The sequence below is a fragment of the Rhinopithecus roxellana genome, chromosome 1 (assembly GCF_007565055.1).
Source record: "Rhinopithecus roxellana isolate Shanxi Qingling chromosome 1, ASM756505v1, whole genome shotgun sequence".
Classification (NCBI taxonomy): Eukaryota; Metazoa; Chordata; class Mammalia; order Primates; family Cercopithecidae; genus Rhinopithecus; species Rhinopithecus roxellana.
Window position 1 is genome coordinate 91,012,602 of NC_044549.1, and position 23,113 is coordinate 91,035,714.

Below are 23,113 nucleotides of genomic sequence, written 5' to 3' on the forward strand. Positions count from 1 at the left end.
GCCCCGCCCTCCCGAGGCCCAGCCTCTATCCTGCAGAGACGCAGAGACCAGAGGGCTGGGGCTCTGGTTTCCGCAGTGACCCTGACCGGGGGGCTTTGGAATCTGAAGCTCGGTGGGTCTACTCTCCCGACCAAGTCTGCCCTGCCCTTTTCCTGAGATCCATAAATGAAAGGAAGGATTAATATAACTATCGGCCGGGCGCGGTGGCTCATGCCTGTAATCCCAGAACTTTGGGAGGCCGAGCTGGGGGGCGGATCACCTGAGGTCAGGAGTTTGAGACCAGCCTGACCAACATGGTGAAATCCCGTCTCTACTAAAAATACAAAAATTAGCCGGGCATGGTGGCGCGCGCCTGTAGTCCCAGCTGCTCGGAAGGCTGAGGCAGGAGAATCACTGGAACCTGGGAGGCAGAGGTTACAGTGAGCCATGACTGCACCATTGCACTCCAGCGTGGGAGACAGAGCGAGACTCTCGTAAAAATAAATAAATAAATAAATCTATCTATCTATCTATCTATCTATCTATCTATCTATCTATCTATCTATCTACAGCTTCACCCGCCTCTCTGCGGCTCTGGGTGAGACTGGCCTTATGATGAATGTTGTAGGATGAGTGACGTCTTGGGAGTAAGTAGACTGTCCTAGTGCTTCCTTGTTGTAGTCCCCCCATCAGGACCCAAGGACTGGGACCAGGGCAGAGGAGGCCAGGGAATGCCCCTCCCCAGAGGCTGGGACCTCTTGCCCTGCCATCCCTAACCCCTGTATAGGACTGCCCCTTCCAAACCGATCCCCCGGGGTCCTGAGTAAGTCCCATCAGGGAGATTCCCCATAGGCAATGAAGGATCTCATCCAGGCTCTTGCAGCTAGAGCCCTAGACCTAATTCCCAGGGTCCCTGACCCCAGGTCTCTGGCTTCCCAAGGTAGGGCAGCTGAAGGTTCCCCACAAGCGCAGTGAGAATGCCACACTGGAGGACAGAGCCTGGGCCCCCCGCCCCCTCAGCCACATATGGTCTAACCCTGGGGCTCTTGTGATATTAAGGAGGCAGGTGAGCTGGGGGAGGCCTTGACTCCCCTTGGGTAAGTCACAGTCCTTCAGTTTCCTCTGCTGAAACTGGGAGTAAGGACCCTAGCTGGTGATCGTCACTGCTTGAAGGAAGATGTTAAGGCTCGGAGAGTGTGATAGACCCAGACTGTCAAGGAGCTTTGGAGAGGAGGCCAGGGGAGTAGGGTGTTAGAACTAAGGGCCAGGCCTCTGGGCAACTCTTCTACCCCACCACAGCTTTCAAGATTTTTTATTGCCCTCTAGTGGAGAAATGGTTGCAGGGGTGTGAGGGGCTGGTGGTTAGGGTAGAGCAGGGAACAAAGGCAGGTTTGGGGGGATCTCCTGGAGCTCCTTTTTTTTTTTTTTTGAGATGGACTCTAGGTCTGTTGCCCAGGCTGGAGTCCAGTGGTGTGATCTTGTCTCACTGTAACCTCTACCTCTCGGGTTCAAGCAATTCTCCTGCCTCAATCTCCTGAATAGCTGGGATTACAGGCATGTGCCACCATGCCCGGCTAATTTTTGTATTTTTAGTAGAGATGGGGTTTCACCATGTTGGCCAGGCTGGTCTCAAACTCCTGACCTCTGGTGATCTACCTACCTCGGCCTCTTAAAGTGCTGGGATTACAGGTGTGAGCCACTGCGCCCGGCCAGATCTTCTGTTCTTCAAGGAACAGGCTCTGCCTTGGATCTATAGCTGCACCACTGACTTTCTAGGTGATAAGGTCAAGTCACTTTTCTCTGAGCCTCACTTTCTTTGAGTGGAAAATGAGGACAAGGGCATATTAGATGTAAATATAATGCATGAAGCATAATTGTGATTAAAATAATTTCCTTCAACACTGATGTTGAAGAGATTGGGGAATTGTGACAAGCAACAGAACTATATCTTATTCATTAAGGTATTTGCTGTAAGGTATTTGGCCCATAAAGCACTGTAATATGGAGGTTTAGAGTGCAGAGGCTGGCATCAAGACTGCTAGGTATCAGTGCTGGATTTCCTGCTTACCAGGTGGGCATGCTCTTCACCTCTTTGAGCTGCTGTCTCCTGCTCTTTTGAGTGAGAATTATAATAATACCTCCTCTGAAGGTTGATATTGGGATTAAATGAACCCTTGGATATGAAACTGCGTTTGGAAGTTGGATGGGCCTATGGCGCTTGATTTGGGGATCAGTTCAACGTAAGAAGAGCTGTGATTGTGAGTGTGTGAGAGAGAGAGAGAGAGAGAGTGTGTGTGTGTGTGTGTGTGTATATAACTCTCAACCCTTGGGCCAACCTTAGGGATTACTTCTTGGTCTGGGCATATTCTCTTTCTCTGCTAATGTTCAGCAGAGGTTTGTGAAGTCCAGACTCCTCAGGTGCCAGGCTTCCCTCTGCCTTACTCCTCTCCTCAGTAGGGGGTGCCACCTATATCCTGTGTCTGTATTCCCCATCTCCTCCCTTTGGTTAATCCAGACCCCAAATCAGGCTAACTTTCCCTGATTTTTGGCTCCCGGCCCCTTGCTCCCAAACCTCCTCCTCTACCTCCTGAGGCCCCGTTCCCCAGTCTTCTTCTATGAGCTGGTCAACTATTCCTCATAAGTTAATGGCTCATGGCAGGGTAAGCCAGTCTCCCTCAAATGGTGGGTGTTCAAAAGGTGTGACCTAGTGGAAGTAGAGAGACTGCCCGTTGAGCTGTGGGCCTTTGGGCAAAGGGCATTTCCCTCCCAGGGATTCTGTTTCCCCCTGAGTTCAACTCCACAAAGGGCGGGGACCCAGCTGTCCTTCAGAAAAAGGCCTTGTGATGTGTACCGTGTCTGCATTTCCACGTGTGCATTTATTGTTATTGCTCAGTATAGTGTTGAAAAGGCAGACAAATCCCATTAATTACAAAGAGCACAAGCCAAAGATACAGAGAAATAAAGAGTGTACAATAAGAGCACAGTCACTTCCCAGCCCCGATTGTCCCAGAGACCCCAGAGCCCGGGCAGCTTATGGAAGCTGGAGGCGGCACCATTCCCTCGCTACTCTATTATAAAATATGTGCACACAAGAGTTAGCAAAGTGTGGTGACCCCCGAGAGGAAAGGTCCGGGAGGGAGAGCACCACAGGCATTACAAAACAGACTCAGGGGGCTGAGAAGGACAGTCCCAAAGCAGCCTCCAATATGGTTTTCAGTGGAGGGGGTTTTCAGTGGAGTGGATGGCTGCTGCCTGGGGCTAGGGACCCTCCTCCCCCACCTGGGTTGGTATGATCTCTACATTAAAATCAGGAGAGCTTGGTTGGGAACTTTGAAAAGGCTTGGGGACTTCCTGCTGTTGTCTGACTTCTGTCCTGACTCTGGAAGGCCTAAAAGCCTTCAAGAAACACTCCTCCCTACAAGATCCTCTAATGGTGGGATTTTGGACACAATGGCAGGAGAGAGATTTGGGTGGGAGGCTTGTCAGAGTGCACCAGGTTGGCAGCCTCCTGTAGGTAGCGCAAGAGTGGGCTAGGGGAGTGAGGGTTCCGAGAAGGCCCAGGCAAGAACTGCCTGCATCCCAAAGGTGCTGGAGACTCCCAATTAAAGAGCAAGAAACGATCCCCCCAAAACAAAATGAAACAAAAACAACAAAAAATCAGTTCAGGAAAGGGAGACAGGAATAAAGGTTTCTCCATGATGAGAATTAGAAGTGCAGACAACTGGGCCACACATTCTTTCCCAGCTCCAGGCCTGGGAGAGACTCCTCTTTCTCATCCGGACCAGGGACAGATGACGGGTCCACCCCAACACAACTAAGGTGGGTGACTTTGGTTCCCAAGCTGGAATTGAGTGGGGGCCTGGTGGCCTCTCATGACAACTCCTGGGCTTAGGGGACAGGTGAAATGATGGGAGGAACAGAAGGCTTCCCTCAAGATCAGGATGCCCTTTTTGTCCCTCTTTATAGAACATACTCGATTTCACAGCCCTGAGTGGACAGTAATTACAATGGGGGGAAGATGATGGCACAGGGAATGACAGGGCCCAGGATTTGGGGTGGGAATGGGACAGGGGGTGGACGACTGAGCACAATTTAAAGTTTATGTGGAAGAATAGATGTGAGAGAATAACTAGGAAATTTTGTAAAAGAAGAGTGAAGGGACTCATCCCACCACATAATAAGACATTAGAAATTGACATTAGAAATTGAATAGTTAAAATTGTATGGCTGGTGCCAGATGAGCCACCCAGGTAAGGGAAGAGAAGAGAAGTTCCAGAAATAGATCCAAGTCTATATAAGACATCAGTGTGTGGTAAAGGTGGCATTTCAACATGGTTGGGGAAAAGAGTGGCTTCCAATAACTGGGGGACCCAGGACAAGACAGGTTCAGAGTCCTTGAGCCAGTGCAGTCATTTTAATTGGTCCAGTCTCAGAAATAGGACCACCTCCCTCTTGTCATCTCTATGCTATGGTTGGGACAAGGGGATAAGGGGCCATGGTGAGGGGTTGGCGGGAGCAATGGAGGCTGCTCCTGAGTTAAAGAAATCTCCGCCTGAGTTGCAAGGAGGAAACTCCTCAGAGCTCTCCCTGCTCACCTCCAAAGATGAGTGATTCTGCAGTGCCGGGAGTCACTGAAGAGGCTACCTGCCCTTATCTCATCTGTTGAGGGGGAGACAAGTTGGTGAGCTTAGCTCTCAGAACCAAATCTGTCAACTTCTCCTGGAGCCCTTGTCTAGAGGGCAGAAAAGAAGCTATATGGATGGTGCAGTCCCAAACTAGAAAAAAGTATACATTACAGATATATTTACTATGTTCTGTTTGATGTTGTTTTTTGCCTTTTTTTTTTAAAACCACAGACATTTCAGAACCACACTGCGCGAGTCAGAAGAGCCAGCGATTGAAAGCATAACCATTGCATAGTATTAAATGAACAGAGATGGTGAGTTCTTTATTTACAATTATTGTCTAGATAAAAAAATTCATAAAAACAGATGAATGGTCATAAATTATTTACCCCCTAATGGGGTGAACTGCCAAACGTACCCCATGCTGCTAGATATAGGACGCAGAGTGCAAGCTTTATGTACTACAGTGAGTTTTGACAAACCAACCATTTTGTGTGTGTGTATGTGTGTGCAAGTGTGAGAGTGAGGGGGTGCATGTGTGCAAGCATCCTTCATTCCTGACAAGAGACGACCAACGCTAATGTTGGCATTCTTCCATCGCTCCCTGTTCCCTAAGCCAGGCTCCACTGAGAACCTCTCCTGGCTCCAAATGAACATGGAGCATGGCGTGCAAACACAGCTATCCTGATGTCATGGAATGAGGTCGCAGACACATGACTGATCAAAGAAGTGGGGAGATGGAAAACTGTGAGAAAGGAAACTCCAAAAAACACCATGTTCCAAGGCTGCCCCATGTTTTACACGTGCAGGTCTTTCCTTCCTCGTAGGAGAGCAGTGGGTTGGCTTTGGTGGCATTTGTACTGGAATCCAATAAGCACATCTGAGGGCTGGTCACCCCTTTGGGTATGCAGTTTCCTCTGCTGGATACATTCAGAGATACTTCTTCATGACATTCAGGTGGTACGCTCTTGAAGGACCTCCTTCTAGGAAGGTTTTGCCAGGTGGGATGGGCTGACTTTGAACCCCAAACCCTCAAGTTTTTCCACAGCCATCCAAATGTAGGCCCTCCCAGCTGACTATGGCTCTTTTCCCGAGTGGCTCTCATCTTGTTTGTGGAAGAGTTCTCTGGGCCTGGAGAAGGGAAGGGGCTGGGCTGACATAGCCACCAAGAGGAGGGTCAGCATGAGGAATGGATTTTACAAGAGAGGCGGAAAGTGTTTGGTTTTCCTCGAAGCATGGGACATCATCGATCATGGTATTCAAAATGTCTTTTGCACTGTACAAGTTTATGGAAAAAGATCATATGCTGAAAAGTCTCAAAGCAAACTTTGTATTAAATACAAAAGTTCTTTTATGAAAAACGCTGAGCCCCACAAAGTGCTTAGCAGTCAAGAGGCTGACACACAGTTAAATAAGCTCTTATCAAGTGGGATTACTAGTGCTGTTGTCTTGGGGAAAAATAACCACCTTTTCTCACCTGTGATACTGTAGGGTTTCAGAATGGCTTTCTGTTTGGGAAAGCAAGACTTGCTGTTAAAAGGCTACAGTATATATTGTGACTACAGGAAGACAATTTGGTTTAAAATCACACTGAATACATCTCAATATACACATCATAAGGTTCATTCGGATCTAAATAGTGCAGAGAAAAAGGCTATTCTTCTTCAAAAATAAAAATAAAAGCAGCAAGCCATACTGATCCTCATCCAATATGCCAACAGCTCGGACGCTGCCATTAATAAGGAAATAAACCTGTAAGTTACTAACTAAAAAAAAAAAAAAATCAACACGTTACCATTTATAATATTTCAACACTACCTCAATCTCTGTACAGACAGTGCCAAAGAGAACCTATTTTTGAAATGCTCTTAGTAAACTCAAGCGAGTTTCATTGAGAGAAAAGTCTTCGAGCAGTGCTTTGCAGATCCTGGCATCCTTGGGCCGGATGGCCGTTAGTGTTGCAAACCCAGGAAGCCTTCTCTCCTCCTCTCCCTTCGTCTACGGAGCATGTTGTTAAACCCCTCAGGATGGCAACTCGGTAGCATTTGGCTTCTGCCTGAGCCTCTCACGGTAGTGACATTATTGAACGGAAATAGCAGGCAAAAATCAGAGCATGGCTATCATAAAACATCAAGGATGCAACCCAGGGGAAGTGTCTGTTGGGCCGAGCTGTTTTTATAGCATCTCAGCCACCAGTGTTCTTAAACCATACAAATAGCCAAAGACGTTATCTACAGGTTTGTAAACAAATTACATTCTTCTTTTAGGACATAAATAAGTTAAAATAGAGCAATTTAAGCGGAAACAAGGCAACATGCCGGCAAAGAAACTTTATATATCCATGTATATATATTTATATATATATATATCTACCTATCTATATGGACGTATACAGTCTCGGAGAAGTATACGTTGATATAGATACAAAGAAATGGATATAACCTTGTGAGTGTCTATGAAGTTCTTCGGTTCCATTGGTGCAAATCTACTAGGCGAGTTAAGCTCTGCAATTTCAAAAAGTTATTAAATTAACCTATACAACTGAGACCATGCTGCGCAAGCATTTCAAAAACTCACAGACCAGTGGATTGGATAAATAGTCTCAGAAAAGAGTCTGTTTGCAGTTCCCGCCTAAGAAAACAAACAAACAAAAAAACCCCTCCCCAACCCCCAAAAACCAAACAAGGGGAGGATTGAAAGTGTACAGTACATTCATGCGGGGGATGTGGTGGCTGGGCGGGTGCATGGCTGGTCCATGTCTGGGTGGGAGCCAGGAAGGGCTTGTTTTGGGAAAACTGCTCACTCCCGTAAGCCCCCGGGGGGGATCCCGCCCCTTGCCTCAAAGTGAAAAAGAGTTCAAACAGCATCGCAGCCAGAGAAAGGGTCTGTTGGTGGAAACATTGGTTTTCTCTCCAGTATTTGGTTTCCGATTGTTGCTCGTTGCTGCTTGGGTGAGTTGGGTGCCTGGATGGATGGGTGCCCAGAAGGCGGGTGGCAGCGGGGTCCATGAGAGTGGGCGGGCAGGCGACAGGGTCCTCAGCTAAAGCGACGTCTCCAGGCTGTGGATGGGGCTCCCTGGACTTGAAGAGGTAGCTGATTTGCTTGTGTCAGTCGTCAGGTTGATCCCACTGTCAATGGCGCTGTTGTTCTTGTTGAGCGATGACGGCGGGCTCGAGTTCTGCTTGAGCGCGGCATCTTCTTCCAGGTCGGTGTCGTCAATGAGGGGGATGTGGGGCTGGGAATCTTCGATCCGGAATTCAGGATGAGCCATGAAGTTATGGATGGAGGTTCGAGATTCAGGCTTTTCTAAACCTTCATAGAGAGAGCTACGGAACGCCTTCACGACGCGGATCTGCAAGGGAAGCACAGGGGTCAGGAGCACCGCCCGGGGACTACAGCCAGGCTCGGGGGGCTCACAGGAGGGGCGGGTGGGAGAAGGGTTAGGGCAAAGCAGGTGGCTGGAATCCACAGTCGCTGGGTGTTATTAGCATTGACAGGATGGGGGAGAGTGAAAAAGGGGGCTCAGGTTATAGGCATCCTTGAGCTAGTTTTTAAAAATTGCTTTGGTTTTGGTAGAAACTAGTGTTAGGACAGGAGAAATCACCAAGCACCATCAAAGAGATGATGGGAAACAGTGGTTAAAGGAAGCACAGTCGACTCCTGCGGGCACCCACACCTAGTGAGAGACTGAGCCTTGTTCACTTTAAAGCAGAGGTTCAACCATGCAGACGGGGAGGAGGACCAGGTGGGAATCAAGTAGGAAAGAGGAGAGGCTATTAAAAAAAATTCATCTTAGAAAAACCACACACAGTTAAGAAACCATACAACATGGAACAGGTTATGTGTCACCAACAGAAAAGGAACAGAAAGGAGAGACGGTTGGATGAGCCGGGATGAGAGAGACACATGAGGGCCAAACAGAACGGGAACATCAAATCAAAGGCAGCAAAGCAAACCAAAGCCAACCCAGGGCTTTCTCAGGTGCAGAGCAGAGGCAGCCAGAAAGCACACAGGAGCTGGCGGACAGATGACATTTGGGGGCGGGCTGCATGCCACGCGGGGTCGGGAGCCACACAGCACACACAGACAGACACACGGCTACACTTGGAAGCCTGGACAATGTGAACGGAGGTCGTTTGTACCCAGCGTTTCTTTCCTTCATGCATTTGGGAGGTAAACACTCGAGTATAGACTCAAAGCCCTGGCCAGCCAGTCACTGGAGCTTGCTTTGGGGTCTCTTATTTCCTGGGGGATTTTGTTTGTTTATTTGTGCTTTGAAAACACAAAACCAAAAAATGAAGCTGGAATCAGATGGCCAAACCCAGCCCCAGTGGGATTCTGGGGTGTGTGGAACTGAGTCACAAAACAGCAAGTTCTTTCATTTTCTGTCTCAGTTGTGAACCACACATCCTGGGGCCTCAGTTTCCTCCACTGAAGAATGGGAGGAGGCTGGTCATTGAGTCTTCAAGGCTAGTGGAAAGAGCACTGGACCTGAAGGCAGAAGGACCCAACTTGCGTCCTGGCTCTGCCACATCTGGTGCCTTGACTGTGGACAAGCCACACTAGCTCTCTGGTTGTCCTCTGTCCTGCCTCACAGGGTACAGAGGGACAGGACCCTCACTTGGAAGAGAGGTATCCCTTCTCTGGACTCCTGGGAGGGGCAGTAGTGCCTGTCATCTCAAGAGTCTGATGGGACTTGGGACAAAGGTGCCTCCTCCTCTCGTCCCAGCCCCAACTCGAAGTGGAGTCAGAGGTGGAGAAAACAAGGTGGCATTGGCGCCTCCAGGACAGAGCCTTAGTCGGCTGCTGTGTGCAGGCCAAGTGGCACCCACCTGCAGAGCAGTGGCTGCCCTACACCACAGGCCTGCGGGGAGGCAGGGGACTGGACGAGACGGTCGTGGGGAGGCCCTTGAAGTCCCAGGACTTGAGCTCTCAGTGGAACCCAGGTGTAGCTCCTTTGTGGAACCCTGGTGGGGAAAGCCCTCTTCCATGGAAGTGGAGTTTCTAGGTGACAGTGGTTGATGATTTTAAGTGTCATCGCTGAAGGTTTGTTTTACTGTTGCAGAGGGAATTCTTTCTAAAGCATGTCATATACTCCTCTGACTTCTAATTTAGAGTGCACAGAGAATAATTTAACATAAGGTTTGTCAATTATCCTTCTTGGTCTTAGGTAAGACCCCATGGATTGGCTTGTTTTTTCTCCCTTGCTGTCAGCCATTGCTTACTAGTTAGTGCTGACTTTTCTGTTTTCTGAAAAGCACCTCTGTCCTTTCACCTTGCATACTGTGAGCTGGGACTCCAGGGTACCCCACTTGCTGGAATCGTGCTTTAAATAAGAGGCAACAAGTGCCAAGCAAGAGCCAGCCAGACACGGCCTTTGTGCTGGTGCTTCATGGCCACTGTGGCTGCTGGAGTCCCTCTTTGTGGCTCTGCAGAGTTGGTTCATATTCTGATCTCCTGGTAAGTGAGCTGTTACACCTTGATTAATTGAAAACAAAGAAGGCACTGCTGGCCTCAGCTTTCTTATTTGTAGAGTGGGAATAGCGTCACGGCTGTAGCTGCCTAGCTTGGTGCTGTGTGTTCTGAGGCTGAAGTGCAATTCAGATGCTAACTGGAACACCTAGTGTATGTGTGGGGTGGAGGGATGGTGGCAGGACCCTGTCATGTGACTGACAACGCAGAGGGGATGACACACAATGAGATGAGGCCCCTCCGCCCTCCCCCTGGCATGGAGACAACAGAAAAAATGAACTGCTCTGGACAAGACTGTGGGGACAAGACTTTTTGGGACACCCCGCCACGGCCATCTCAAGTCTCCACTTCGGTTCTCTCCGAGGCTGAAATGGAAAAAACTATGGGGAAAAAAAGCTCTTCCATCTCCCCTCCCTGCCTACCCTAAAGGTAGGATTTTTTTTTTTTTTTTTTTTTTTTTTTTGGCATAAGCTGCATTTGGGTGTGGGGGTGAGGGGAAGGAGAGGAAGGGACCCAGTGAGCAGGGTTTCAGATGTTTTGGTTTCGTCAGCACAAAGGGAGCAGGGAGACCCACGCCTGTTGTCAGAGGGCTCTGAGGAAACGCACAGGCCCTGGTCTGAGATGGGTTCGACATACTCGAATGTTTACCCGGCTTCAAGGAAGCCAAGAGTCTGGGACTGATTCACATTCATTTCAGGCTCAAGGTTAAAGACTCACAACCTCTTTTAATTTCACTCTCTCTTGCTGAACTCTGTGTCCAGGGTTCTCTAGCCCTCTAGGGAAACAAACACATGGAATATTCAGACAGCGGAGAGGTCTAGGGTCCCCCCCATAAAGCAAGCTATTTTCTCGCCAACCCAGAGTTGTACTAAATTAGTTACCAAAACACTAATGAGAAGTCCAGCTTTCTTCCCTTTTCATTGTCTTCATTTCTCCCCCTAACAGTGCAAACTCCTTGCCCTAGAAGTCTTCAGAACCAGGAATCTGCAGGGGAAGTGGGAGCAGGAAGTGCCCTATTGTCCAGCAAGGTACGGCGTCCAGAATGTGGCTAGGACCTGGCTTATGGGGCTGGCTCTTGGCTTGGGTGGTTTGAAGGAGCAAGACTTCCACTGATAAACATGGAGCCTGCTACAGACTTACTGAGTACAAAGATGGTTTGAGATGAGTTAGGAATTTGAGGCAATGAGAAAGAGAGGCTGTGCAGCTTTGCCTTGGATCGAAGTGTGGGATGCTAATCTGGTCCTTGATCACCTGTGGGAAGGTGCCTTCCTCTCCAATCCTGGCCACGCTGGTAGAAGTTCAAGCTGAGAAACAGCTTCTCTGGCCTTCCCTGGAGGACTGACTCCTTTTCACAAATATGAGGCTATGGGCATGGGCACTGGTTCTGGAATGGAAGTTCAACCTCTGTGGCTCCAGGTCTGTGGGCCTCCTGGGAAGCGGTATAAGTAGTGGGAAGAATGAGGGACTCCAGAGTCTGACCTCTTGCCATGCCCTTGCTGTGTGATCCTGGCCTCATCAGTGACTTTCTCTGCGAAATGGATGTATTGGCAGGTCCTCCCCTCCCACAATTCAGTGGTGAGGCATCTTTGAAGTAAAGGGAGTGGGGAACTGCTCTGGAAATGTTGAGTGGGGCTCAGGTATAAGGCACTAGGTGTGTGCCATTAAGTTTCCGGGGTAAAAACAAGCTCGTTTTTGAGTAAGTCAGAAGAGTGCACCAATTCATTCCCTCCCGAGCGTCCTCGCGCCATGTGCCTCGTGACTGCAGTCAGGCTTACCATGTGCGTCTGTCTGCTGAGGCCTTCATCTTGTGGTGGTGCTGTGGGGAGGGGAGGGCCTGTGATGTGTTCAGGGGCTTTCCTCACTCCAGTGTCCCAGGTCAGAAGTCAGGCCCTGTCCCAGGCCTCTGTGGTCAACTCTTCATAACCCAGGGGACAGTGGATTGACACCTTCCAGGGCATACTGGCTGTAGGTGTTTTTGCCTCAGCAGGCACATGGGTAGCCTCCTCCACTGGGGAATCCCCAGGAAGCAGATTCCCCTCAGAAGGCTGGTGGGGTGTGGTGGGGGTGAAGGAGTTGTGGGGTAGTAGGGCAGCCCACTTCCTCATCCCATCAAATTGGGGCCCTTCTCTCACTTCCTGGCCACCTGTTTAAACCTCCCTGTGGGAGGAAAGCATACTGGCTTCTGCAGGGACCTTGGTTGGTGTCTAGAGGGTCCTCAGCATCCTTGGAGACCAGAGGAAGCCGCACTGTTGTAGACTCAGGCAAAGGAGGCATGAGGCTGTGTTGTCCAGAAACCGCAGAGGCTGTGATCCTGTCTGGGAACCAGTGCCCTCAGGCTATTTTTAAGACCACAGGCTCAGGAAGGGTCTCAGGAGGGACCCAGAATTATAGGCTGGATTCTGTCACAGAGGGGGAATGCGAGGTTCTCCGGGAGGTGTGAAGAGGGGAGAGGCAAGATGGGGAGCAGGGTGAGGAGGTCCTGGCCAGCCCCGCTGGGTCCCCTGAGAGAATGAGGGGTCAGGGCAAGGACTGTCAAGTTGGCTTTGGCTGAGCCTCTGCCTGGGCTTCTTTTCCAAGACTGTTCCAAAGTTGGGGTAACCACGGGCTACAGGGGACTGATGTGGCCTGGAAGGAGGTCAGTTTAGACACATTCCTGTCTAAGCATTTCTGCAGAAATGAAGAAAGGGGCACTTCTGCAAAGAAGTGTTATTCCCAGACTGGCCCTGTTGAATGGCTTTACAAATGACACAGAAGAAAAGCTGAAAGAAGTGGCTGAGGTTTGAGAGGACAGTTCTAGCTTCTAGACTGTGAAGGCTAAGATGAGGGGCTAACTCAGGGAAGACTTCCAAAGGTGGTGCGGGTGCCCAGCAATGTCAGGTGTGCTCTGTTGTGGCCAGGGTGAAGTGCTGCCCTTCAAGAAAGAGGCTGAACTGGGATGGACGAAGAACTGGGCTTTCATCCAGAAGCCAGACTCCTGGCAGGCAGCCCCAGCCAGAGGGCCGCAGGAGTCACCAGGAGGGGTGGCAGAAGGGAAGAAGCGGATTCTTCCCGATGTAGCTCTCCCTGATAGGACACTTGGTCACCGCACCTCAGGAGAGGTGGAGGTGCTGAGCAAGGCCAGAGCTGAGCTGGTGCAGAGAGGAGCTAGGTCAGCTGGCTAGGCTGCTGCTAAGGTGAGAGCTCTCTGGTCTAAAGGGGAGGAGGATGGGACTCCCCTTCAGTGTTGCCTTCCCCTAGAAATCCTGGCAGTGACTGCCTAGTGATGGTATCTCATGGAAATGTGACTCAGCCACCATCTGCTGAAATGCATCTCCATTTCATCTTGGCTCCCTGGGCCTCCCCAGCACTGCATTTCTGTGCCGACGAATGAGCACTGAGGGGCTCCTTCCCTGCTTTCTGCTTCTGTCCTGCCGCTGTAAGTCATGGACAGTTGCCATCAACAGGCTTTCTGTGGCCTGGGCCTCCACTGGAGGCACTGAGGGAGGCGCTCCCACCAGCACACAGGGTTACCGCTGCTGCAGGGGGGTGTGTTGTGGGTGTTCTGGTTTTGGATGGGGGTACAGGCCCTTTATAGAGTTTCAAGAGATAAGCTGGAGTCTACTTCTCATAAAGAAGCTGGAGGCTAAGACGGACACTGTGTCAACTGGAGAAGACCAGAGCCAGGGGCTCCCCTGCAGATCAGAAGGGCCTGGCTGGAAGCGAAGCAGGGCGGTGGGAGGAAAGACAGGCTTTTCCCTATGGGACCCGAAGCCATGGGTCCGGGAAAGAGCTACACAAAGCCAGCGGTGAGTGTTCTAGATCAGAAGTGGTGGCATGAGGAGATGAGCTTGGCAGGAGGGAGATGAAGGAGGGGCCACAGTCTCAGGCTATCCCTCAGATAAAGGAGGGCAGGTTGTCCAAGGGTAGATCAGGTCCCTCTGGGCCTGCTGGCATCCAGGCAAGACATGAGGCTCGACCCACCATTTTCTACCAGGGGTCAAGCTGAATGGGCCAGGGACCTTGTCCTTTCCAGGAAGGGCTTAGAACTTCAGCAAGCTCCAAGCTCAGCCACAGGGAAAGCTGTCTGCAGGGCAGCTGATGCTGTCAAAAGTGCAAGGAGAGGAGTGACAGGAAGTGGGCAGAGACTCTGAACTGCTGGGGTACAGCCTCCAGGCTGTGAGCTCCTAGGTGGCCTGGGACCCCTGGCTGACTATGACCTCTGACCTGTAGTGACCTCTTGGCTCAACCATCCCCCTTGATCATGACCCTCATTGCTGTGGGTGTCCCCTGACCAGCTGGGAAAGCCTGGATGATGTGACCCTCTCCTGGTTGGATCCCAGCGTGACTGACTGTGACCCTGAGGGGCTTGCTTCCCTTGACCCACAGTGACCCTTCTGCTGACTTTGACTGCAAGACTGGGACCTCCTGTCTAACTCCAACCCTTGCCTTGGTGGTCCAGGCTTTTGCTGACCACATATAACCCTGGGCCAGTGGGACACTCTGTGTCACCTCCATGTCTGTCCGCCTCTGGCTGCTGGAACCCTGTGGTGGATTGGGACCATTTGGTCACTGATGTCCCCTTGACCATTGCTGATCCCTTGACTGAACCAGACCTTTTGGCCACTTGGGACCCTAACGACCCTCTGACTGACCCTGGTCCACTGAGTGACTGCCACTGCATGACTGGTTACACTCTCCTGACCAATGGGACCCTCTTCGGTGGCTGTGACCCTTCAGCCCCCTGGGCCTGATCGTGACCAGCTGCCCCCCATGTCCTCTGGTGCCCCAGCCCCTGCCCGCCTGGGAGCTGGCGTGGGCAGTGCCAGCCGGAGGCAGTAAGGAGTCACACTCACGCCCGGCTGCAGCAGGAGGAAGGCTGGTCGGAGAGGAAAGAGCATTGGACAACGACACGCGACTAGGGCTAGAGAGATTGGCTACATCCTGGCTCTGGCTGGTGACCGAGGACTGTCTCCGCAGGGCCCCCTGAAAGGAGGCCCCGCTCTTGAAAGTATTGACTACTTCAATCTGCAACGGAGGAGAGAACGAGACAAGTTGCGAGAAGAGCGAACACAACAGCTACATGACTGACAGGCGCAACATCACAAGAACAGCCGCAGCCACGGCAACAACGACAACGTCACTTAAATCAAAACAAAAATACCAGACACACTCCAAGGCTCTGAAAGATGTCTGCTCAGCTCTGGGCCCACCTGCAGGCCCCAGGGTCCCCGGGAGGACACAGGGGGTCTGGCCTTTGTCCTGTGCTAGTGGCTCAGGGGCCAGTGGGCTGGGTGAGGCCAGTGGAGGAGGCAGTGATTAAACTTGGCATCTGGAGGGAAGAGAGCAGTGTTCGGCCTCCCTCAGGTACCGGCGTGGAGGTAGAGGGTGTGGTGGGGGCCCTCAGGTGAACAGAGCTTGGCCTAAATTCCAGCTCTGTCACTTACTAGCTAGGTGACCTTGGGCAAGCCACCTCTCTGAGTTGAGTTTCTTGTTCTTAAGAAGGGTCAATGCCACCTGCCTGGCAGGGTTATCTGTAAGTGGCAAAGCACCTGACCCACAAGAGGCAGGCAAGACAGACGCTCCTGCCCACTCAAGAAATCGCAGTCCTTTCTTCCTCCCATAATTTGGAGACCCCTGCATGGCTCTGCCGCCAGGGCAGTGACAGCACCAGGGCCATATTCACTGAGTTGTCCTGGACCTCCCTGGAGGTGGGGGCAGGCTGGGAGGGCTGGCTGCCAGGGTCCTAATCAGGGGAGGTGAGCCCAGGCCCGTGTCAGGCAGCTCTGGGTCTGAAACCTGCTTCCAGTCCCCACCCCAGCTGTGCCAGCTTGGTAGAAAGGGCCATCTCCTGGACCTCGGTAACCTCTAAAACTGGGGGAGTCACATCTACATCCCAGGGCTGTGAAGGTCACATGAGGTGAGGTTTGGGACAGGGTACAGAGGGGTGGGAGGTGACCCAGGTGAGCTATCTGCTACATCGGATGGAAATGAGGTGCTGGGCCACAGCTGGCAGGATGGTGGCCAGGTGGGTGCCTCTACACTGCACTTCACCCAAGTATGCTGGGGCATGGAGGAGCTCCCACTCCAAGTCCCCAGATGGTCTGGGCAAGAGACCCACAGAGTCCCTCCTGACCCTCCCCTCGCAGGGCTGTGACAGCATTTGTGAGCTACAACACCTGCTCCAGGCATAAGGGCCCATGTGAGAGCATGTCGTGTGTGTGTGTGTGTGGGGTGGGGCGGGGAGGGCGCAGGTGTGTCGTGTGCCACATGGCGGCCATGCTCTCTCTGATCTGGGGAAGAAACCTGCTTCTGGCTGGCTACACCCTGCACCTGTGCTCCCCTGGTGTGCTTGGTGTGTGCTTGTGTGTCTGTGTGTACTTGGGGATGACTGACCTTTGCTCCCCACAGCCTCTCCACCCCCTAGGGGAAGCTGGGAAGAGCAACTGAAGCCCCCGTGGAGGCGGCGGACCCCCTGATTACCAGGCCCTGGGGGACCCTGGGCGACCTGGCCTGCAGCTTCTGTCCAGCCTTCACACAGTCCCTCTGGGTGGCTGCCCCCAGCTGAGCGACAGTCCCCTCACTCACCTCTGCCCTCAGAGCCACCCTTCCCCACCCTCTCAGGGAAATCCCCCTGGAGACCATGGTGGGTGTGACCCCTACCGCTTCCCCTTGCTGCCCTAAGAGGGCACAATGGGACCTCCCTGAGGAGGCCATGCTGTTCCTTAGCAGCCACGGGAGTGTGTGTGCAATGTGGGTGTGCAAGTGGCTGGTGAGAGCTGGCCGGGACCCCTCTGTAGCCACCCTCCCTCAGCACCAGAGTCGGGCCCTGGGGGGCAGCACAAGCACACTCACCTCCATCCCCTGGCCCGCCCCGGCCGGGCCTGGGCCCAGCCCCCAAGAGCCTCCTGTACCTGCGTCTGGATCCGATTCAGGCCTCGGAACCACAGGATCTGGCCCCGCCGCAGCTCCCGCTCTGCATGGTCGATCTCCTCCACATCCTCGTTGAGCTCCTCCTCCGGGATCTCCTCCTTCTGCGTGAGCCTGCCTGCCTCCTTGAGGAACTTGAGTCTGCTGGTCGGGATGGTGGCGATGACCTGCAAGGGACCCCGGCTGTCAGAATTGGGGGGCTGTCCTTCCCGGTGGCCTTCTTTCCCTGACACCCGCTCCTCTACGTCCCTCCTACCGACCCACCCAGGCATGTGATCAAGCCACTTCTTTACCCACCTCACCTGTTCCTCAGCCCAGTCTTTGACAATTTCTTTCTTTTTTTTTTTTTTTTTGAGACAGAGTTTCACTCTTGTTGCCCAGGCTGGAGTGCAATTTGCTTTTTAATTCACTCATTCAGAGTCGGGGTATATAGTGGACAATCTTGGCCTCTAGGAGTTGGACAGATATGGCTTTGAATACCCCAGACAGTCCCGGTCCTATGGCCTTGGGCAAGTCATTTAACCTCACTGAATTTTGGTTTTCCTAGCTGTAAAGTGGGGGCCGCTCTGGGCATGGTGAGAACTGGGCACGGTGGAGGGTCTAACTCATCCTGCATGAGCCTGGCCCGTGGCTGGCTCTCAGCCCTCCTGGGGTTACTTAGTCCTCTGTCCCTTATTCCTCCTGAGATCACTGGACCCTGAGGGCAACCAATCCTGGACTGGGAAGGCAGTATGGGAAAGAGCTATGCCTTCATTCCTAATCTTCCCCAAAGGGCTTGTCTGTGGGGCTAAGGACCTAGACGCAGGCCCTACAGGAAAGCTGAGGTGGCAGATGCCAGAGGTCCCTTCCATCTCCTGTAGGGACAGACAGGCACTGGCTCAAATGCAGCCTCAGGGGGCTCCCTGGGAATGTAAAGTCAGCATTGGCCACTGGCATTAACCTTAGTCCTCTGAATCCTTCCCTCAGATACTGGGCCCAGCCCCGAAGAGCCTCCTATAGGGTGTGGGTCCCAGTGGGATAAAGATGGCCTGGCCCCCAGGGTGCCCAGGGAATGGAGTTGCTAAGTCACACCTGGTTTATCACTCTCCAAAGCAGCCCCAAAGGTTACAGGAAGTCCTTTTGGATGAAACTAAACTTTCTTATTTATCTTTTAGTTAATTTTTGCCCCTGTAGCTTCTCACTCTAGCCTGCAGACAGCTTGAAGGCAAGAACAATGTCTCCCACCCATCAGGTCCCATTGCCTGGATGTGTGAGCACCTTGGGAATAAAGCCCCTTAGGCCCTGCATTGGTTCTCGGCACTCCTCCAAAGCCCTGTGTCCTGGGTCAGGAGCCTTTGAGCTGCATGCTGTCAGAGCTGTGACAGGGTCTGGAACTCAGGCAAACGTAGAAAAAGGAACTGGCGGGAGAATATTCTGGGGTCAAAGCTGGAAGGGCCCCTAAAAAGCATCCAGCCCAAGGAGCCCCGGAGCTGGGGCAGCTCTCAGATGGCCACAGGCACAGCACTGAGTAACACTGCAATGTGGCAGAGTGTGTCCTGCTTGCGTTCCCTCTGAGTGCTCTACAGGACCCTGACTGACGCCAGCCGGCCACCAGCGCCGGCAGACCATTGATTCGTCTCCCTTCCTAAGAAGCTGCTCCAGCCTTGAACCCCTGGCAGGCCATGGCTTCTAGCTGGAGTTTCATAACGTCATTCTCATTACATTAATGTTTTTGTTAGCTTCCATTTATGACAAGTGATACTGATTTTTCAGTTCTTAGTAATATGACATTGCCTTTAAAAACAAATTTAAGTTAAAAAAACTGACGTGATTGAGAGAAAATATTATATAAACAACAGGAACAGTGGTAGATAGATATAAGGCAAAAATCAGAGCAGCAGTACCCAGAGGACCAGTATGGGACCTGGGACAAGCCCCCTTGCTCAGATGTCCAGCGACAGGGAGGGGCTTGCCTGGGGTCTGGCAGCTGGTTCCTGGGGGTCCTGGATTCTCCATCCAGTGCTGTCTCCCTTGCCCTGCTAAAAGGCACCTCCTGCGACCTACCAGGAACTTACCTGGCCCCAAACGAGCTCTCCTAACCCAATGAATATGCACCACATCCACTGGTCCAGCTGCAGTGGAGAGCAGCTGAATGGCTTCCCTCCAAACTGCACAATCACTATCTGGAGGTCAGAGGGGAGCAGAGAAAGAGAGAGGCCATCAGGGGGGAGCACAGAGGGCTGGGCTCCGGCTGCTTGCTGCCCACCCCAGGCCTGGTTAGGGTGGGGGCCTCACTACCTGGATGGCAAAGGTGCCCAGCACAATGGTGCAGAAGATGGGGTTCCGGAAGATGCCGTCAAAGACGTTGCGCTCGCCGTGGATCTTGCGGGCGTTGATCTCGTTGAAGAGCTGCATCATGACGAAGGTGTTGAAGATGATGGTGTAGTGCTCTGAAGGTGGCGAGTGCAGGGGCGCATTCCTTCCGCTGTCGATCTGGAACATCTTCTCGCCTGCCAAGTGAGAGGGTGGGGCTGGGCTGAAGGCAGCGGTGGGGGAATCAGAGGGGAGATGCCCGGCCTTTCATGGGGGCCTCTTCTGAGCGGTGAGGTGAATCCCTAAGATACAGAGGCATGCTTGGATGCTGGGGGGCCAGGTGGCTGTGCTGTTGGCTGGTCAGAGAGTAGCAGTGAAGGGTCAGCAAAGCCCTTTCTCCTCTGGGGGAGAAAGGCCTTGGGGAACTGTCTTCCACTTTTTCTGTGGAAACCTGATAAAGGTGGATGGCCAGCTGTGTTAAAGGTGGGCGACATGGCTTCTAAAAAGTGACCCCAGACTGGCAAACTCATTCTGGACTGCGAGGACAGGATACCTGCAGGAGGCTTTGCGCTGCCCCGAGAGTGCTGCTGCTTGTACCCGAGCATGTCCCTTGCTGAGACCTCTACAGACTCATGGGGCTGTTACTAGATGCCAATTCCTATATGGAGCCCAGGGCTTCTGGGCCAGGCTGGCTCCGGGCTTCATTCTAACACCTGAGCTGTCACATGGTGGGGCACTGCTGCGTAGACGCTGCTGATGGGGCGTCTGATGCAGTCCTGTATCATTTTTGTTTTGTTATGTTTTTGAGATGGAGTCTCGTTGTTGCCCGGGCTGGAGGACAGTGGCGCGATCTCGGCTCACTGCAACATCTGCCTCCTGGGTTCAAGTGATTCTTTTGCTTCAGCCTCCCAAGTATAGCTGGGATTACAGGTGCGTATCACCATGCCTGGTTAATTTTTGTATTTTTAGTAGAGATGGGGTTTCTCCATGTTGGCCAAGTTGGTCTCGAATTCCTGACCTCAAGTGATCCACCCGCCTTGGCCTCCCAAAGTGCTGGGATTACAGGCATGAGCCACTGCACCTGGCCAAGTCCTGTGTCCTTTTGCACAGCTGAGTAAAGTGGTGCCAGGAGGCTTGTGGAGTTTTCTGGGTGTGAGATGTCCCAAGACTACCCAGGGTAGGCGCTGCTCAAGTGACCAAGCCAGCAAGCCGACCAGGACCCCTGCTCTCCTCTCCTCTCCAACCCCTCCACCTCCTCTGAATCTCTTCTAATTCTGCATATTTGTGGCTTCTTCTAAGCTTTTTCATGATAGGTTTTACAACAGTAAAATGTGTCCTGACAACACGTTACTTTCAAAATTTATAAAAGGCAACTGCCTTTGAGGAATGGATCCATGCCCACCTCCATCATACTCTGGACTTTGAGGACGAGTGAAAGGCCAGCTCCAGGAGGCTCCTGTAAGGAGAGCACTGGCCCTGATTGCATGTGGGACTGTGGGCCAGACCCTTCCCCTCTCTGGGCCTCTGTTTCCCCATCTGTGACCTGGGGGTAGGCTTTGCTGGGATTGCCTCCAAAGCATCTGTGGAAACCAGGCCAGTTTTGGCCCAACCAGACCTGGTTCTTTGCCCAGACACTTCCTCAGACTGGCTGTGTGCCCTTGGGCAAGTCACCTCACCTCTCTGAGCCTTGGTGCCCTCATTTGTAATGTGGGGTGGAGGCAAATGTGCTTGCTTCACTGAGTGGAAGACCCAAACGCGCAGCCCAAGTGGAAGCAAGTGAGAATCGGTGGTGGTGTGAGCGTGTGTGCCCTTCCCCAGGAAGCCTTGCTGAGGGTCCCTTCCACTGGGCCAGGATAAGGTGCTGGAATGGGTCAGAGAAGGGGTGAGTCACTCCCCTCTCAGTCTCAGGCGCCTCTGGGGCTGCCATGCAGTGCTTTGGCACCTGGACAGGGCCTTGCACAGTCTGTACTTGGTGCCAGGACCTGTCACCAGTGGAGAAAGCCACTGATGGCTTTGGGGTCAGCCAGAGCTGGGACAGGGCCAGGCCCTCTTCCAAGACTTGCTGGTGTGGCCTTGGGCAACTTACTTGACCTCCCTGAGCCTCAATTTCCCCATTAGCAAAACGGGAGGGGGTTGTGACTCGAGAATGCTGAGTGACAGCCGTGGTGCACCAGGAAGGTGATGACCCCGCCTGGGAGAGGCGTGGGTGGGCGAGGCGCTCACCAACGAAGAGCAGGGTGAAGATGAGGGCGAGCTGGTAGACGGCATGGCCCAGGATGTTCTTCATCATGGTCCTGGAGATGAGCGGCTTGTTGCGGCCGTACGGCTTCCTCAGCAGCAGGGTCTCCGTGGGCGGCTCGGTGGCCAGTGCCAGTGAGGCAAACGTGTCCATGATGAGGTTCACCCAGAGCATCTGCACAGCTTTCAGAGGGGAGTCCTGGGGACGGGCAGGAGAGGGCTGTCACCTGTGCGCCCACCTGCCCCTGTGAAGTGCTGGGTGGGTTCATGGTGTAGTGTCCGCAGGCTCCTGCTGGAGGCTGGAGGCCGACCCACCCCTTGGCTCCCCAGCAGGCATGGAGCCATTCTCTGATGCCCTCTCTGGAGATCAGTGCAGACCCGCCCACCTCAGCCCCATCTTCCCCGCCAGGAGATAAGTGAGTCCCCCCAGGCCCAGTGGCCACTAGCTCCCTGGCTTCTGGTAAATTCAGCAGCATCTCACCATCTTCCCCTCTCCCCTCCAGCCCCCAAGGAGGGGGGTCTCTCCTGGCTGAGGCCAAGACCATTCCCACTGCCTCCAGCATGGTTTCCTACCTCCTCCCCCCACTGCCTCCTCCCCCTCGGGCTCTCCTATCCTACAAACAGAGCCCATCCCCCAACCCCCAATTTCTTTTCCCCTCTTATCCCACCTTACCTTAAAAAGTTATTGTGTGTATCCATGACTCAAAAATTAATACATTTCAAGGTAGGAAATGTTGGCAAATGAGGAATAGCAGAAGCAACTAAACTTGTCAAGGACCTCACCACTTGTAGGTCACCACTGTCCAGGTTCTGGGAAGGACCCTTTCAGACCTGTCTCTTTGGCTGAGAGGAGCTGGGTCTGCTGTCCCCATCCTTTCTCACACCCCCATGTATCTTGTCCACAGCAGCCAAACTTTGGCCCCTCCACACTCCCAGAATGCCCTCCTCCCATGTCACCAGCACCTTCTGTGCCACGAGTTGCAGAACCTCTTCTCGGCCTCATGTCACTGACCTCGGCCCTGCACTTGGCCACTGCCTCCCACTTGCAATCCTGACCCCACTCTCCTGGTTGTCATCCTCCCCTCCTTTTAAATCTGTGTTCCTGCCTCAGCCCCATTCTTCTCCTCTTCCTGTGGCTTTAGCTACATCCATGGGCTGTGGAACACCTCCTCCAGGAAGCCCCCGGACCCTGTAAGCTCAACAGCCCAAACCGGATGCTCTTCCCACTTCTGTCTTCTCCCAAGCCCCATATACCTGCATCCGTTCCACTCATCACCTCCCAGGTTTCATTACAGCCCCTGTTCCTGGCCTTCTCTCCCACCTCCTCCCTGCCTCAGCCTCGCTCCCCTTGCCCCCGTCCTCCCCACCCCTGGGCTTTCTCCGATTCCATATGCCTTGGGGTCAAGCGTGCCCGTCTTCCTATCAATGCTGCATGGCCTTGCCACCAACTCAAACAAAGACCTCAGGCAAACTGATAGTCGTCTCAGAACCTCAGTTTCCCTATCTGGCATCAAGACTTTGTCGTCTCCAAGTTGCTGCTGCCATGGGAGTGTCCTTCAAGCTGCCACTAGAGGGAGCATCTCATCCACAGACCAGGAAAG

At 52.8% G+C, this 23,113-nt stretch overlaps 1 protein-coding gene across 8 annotated transcripts in view; it reads right to left on the reverse strand.

Annotated features, from left to right (window-relative positions):
• Positions 1–2,836: 2,836 nt before the first annotated feature.
• The window catches only part of ATP2B2 (ATPase plasma membrane Ca2+ transporting 2), a 214,905-nt gene continuing 194,628 nt past the window's right edge, over positions 2,837–23,113 (reverse strand). For 2 of the 8 annotated variants that reach the window (XM_030927874.1, XM_030927863.1), the window contains 5 exons: positions 21,498–21,711; positions 19,260–19,471; positions 19,037–19,144; positions 16,967–17,149; positions 4,897–7,956 (listed from right to left, as the gene is read on the reverse strand). In XM_030927874.1, coding sequence (XP_030783734.1) covers positions 7,645–7,956; positions 16,967–17,149; positions 19,037–19,144; positions 19,260–19,471; positions 21,498–21,711 — 1,029 coding nt within the window. In that variant the 3' untranslated portion in view covers positions 4,897–7,644. Of the gene's footprint in view, positions 7,957–10,796; positions 10,852–14,908; positions 15,081–16,966; positions 17,150–19,036; positions 19,145–19,259; positions 19,472–21,497; positions 21,712–23,113 lie in introns of all 8 variants that reach the window. The other 6 variants (XM_030927884.1, XM_010377272.2, XM_030927876.1 and 3 more) reach the window with 6 other exon arrangements.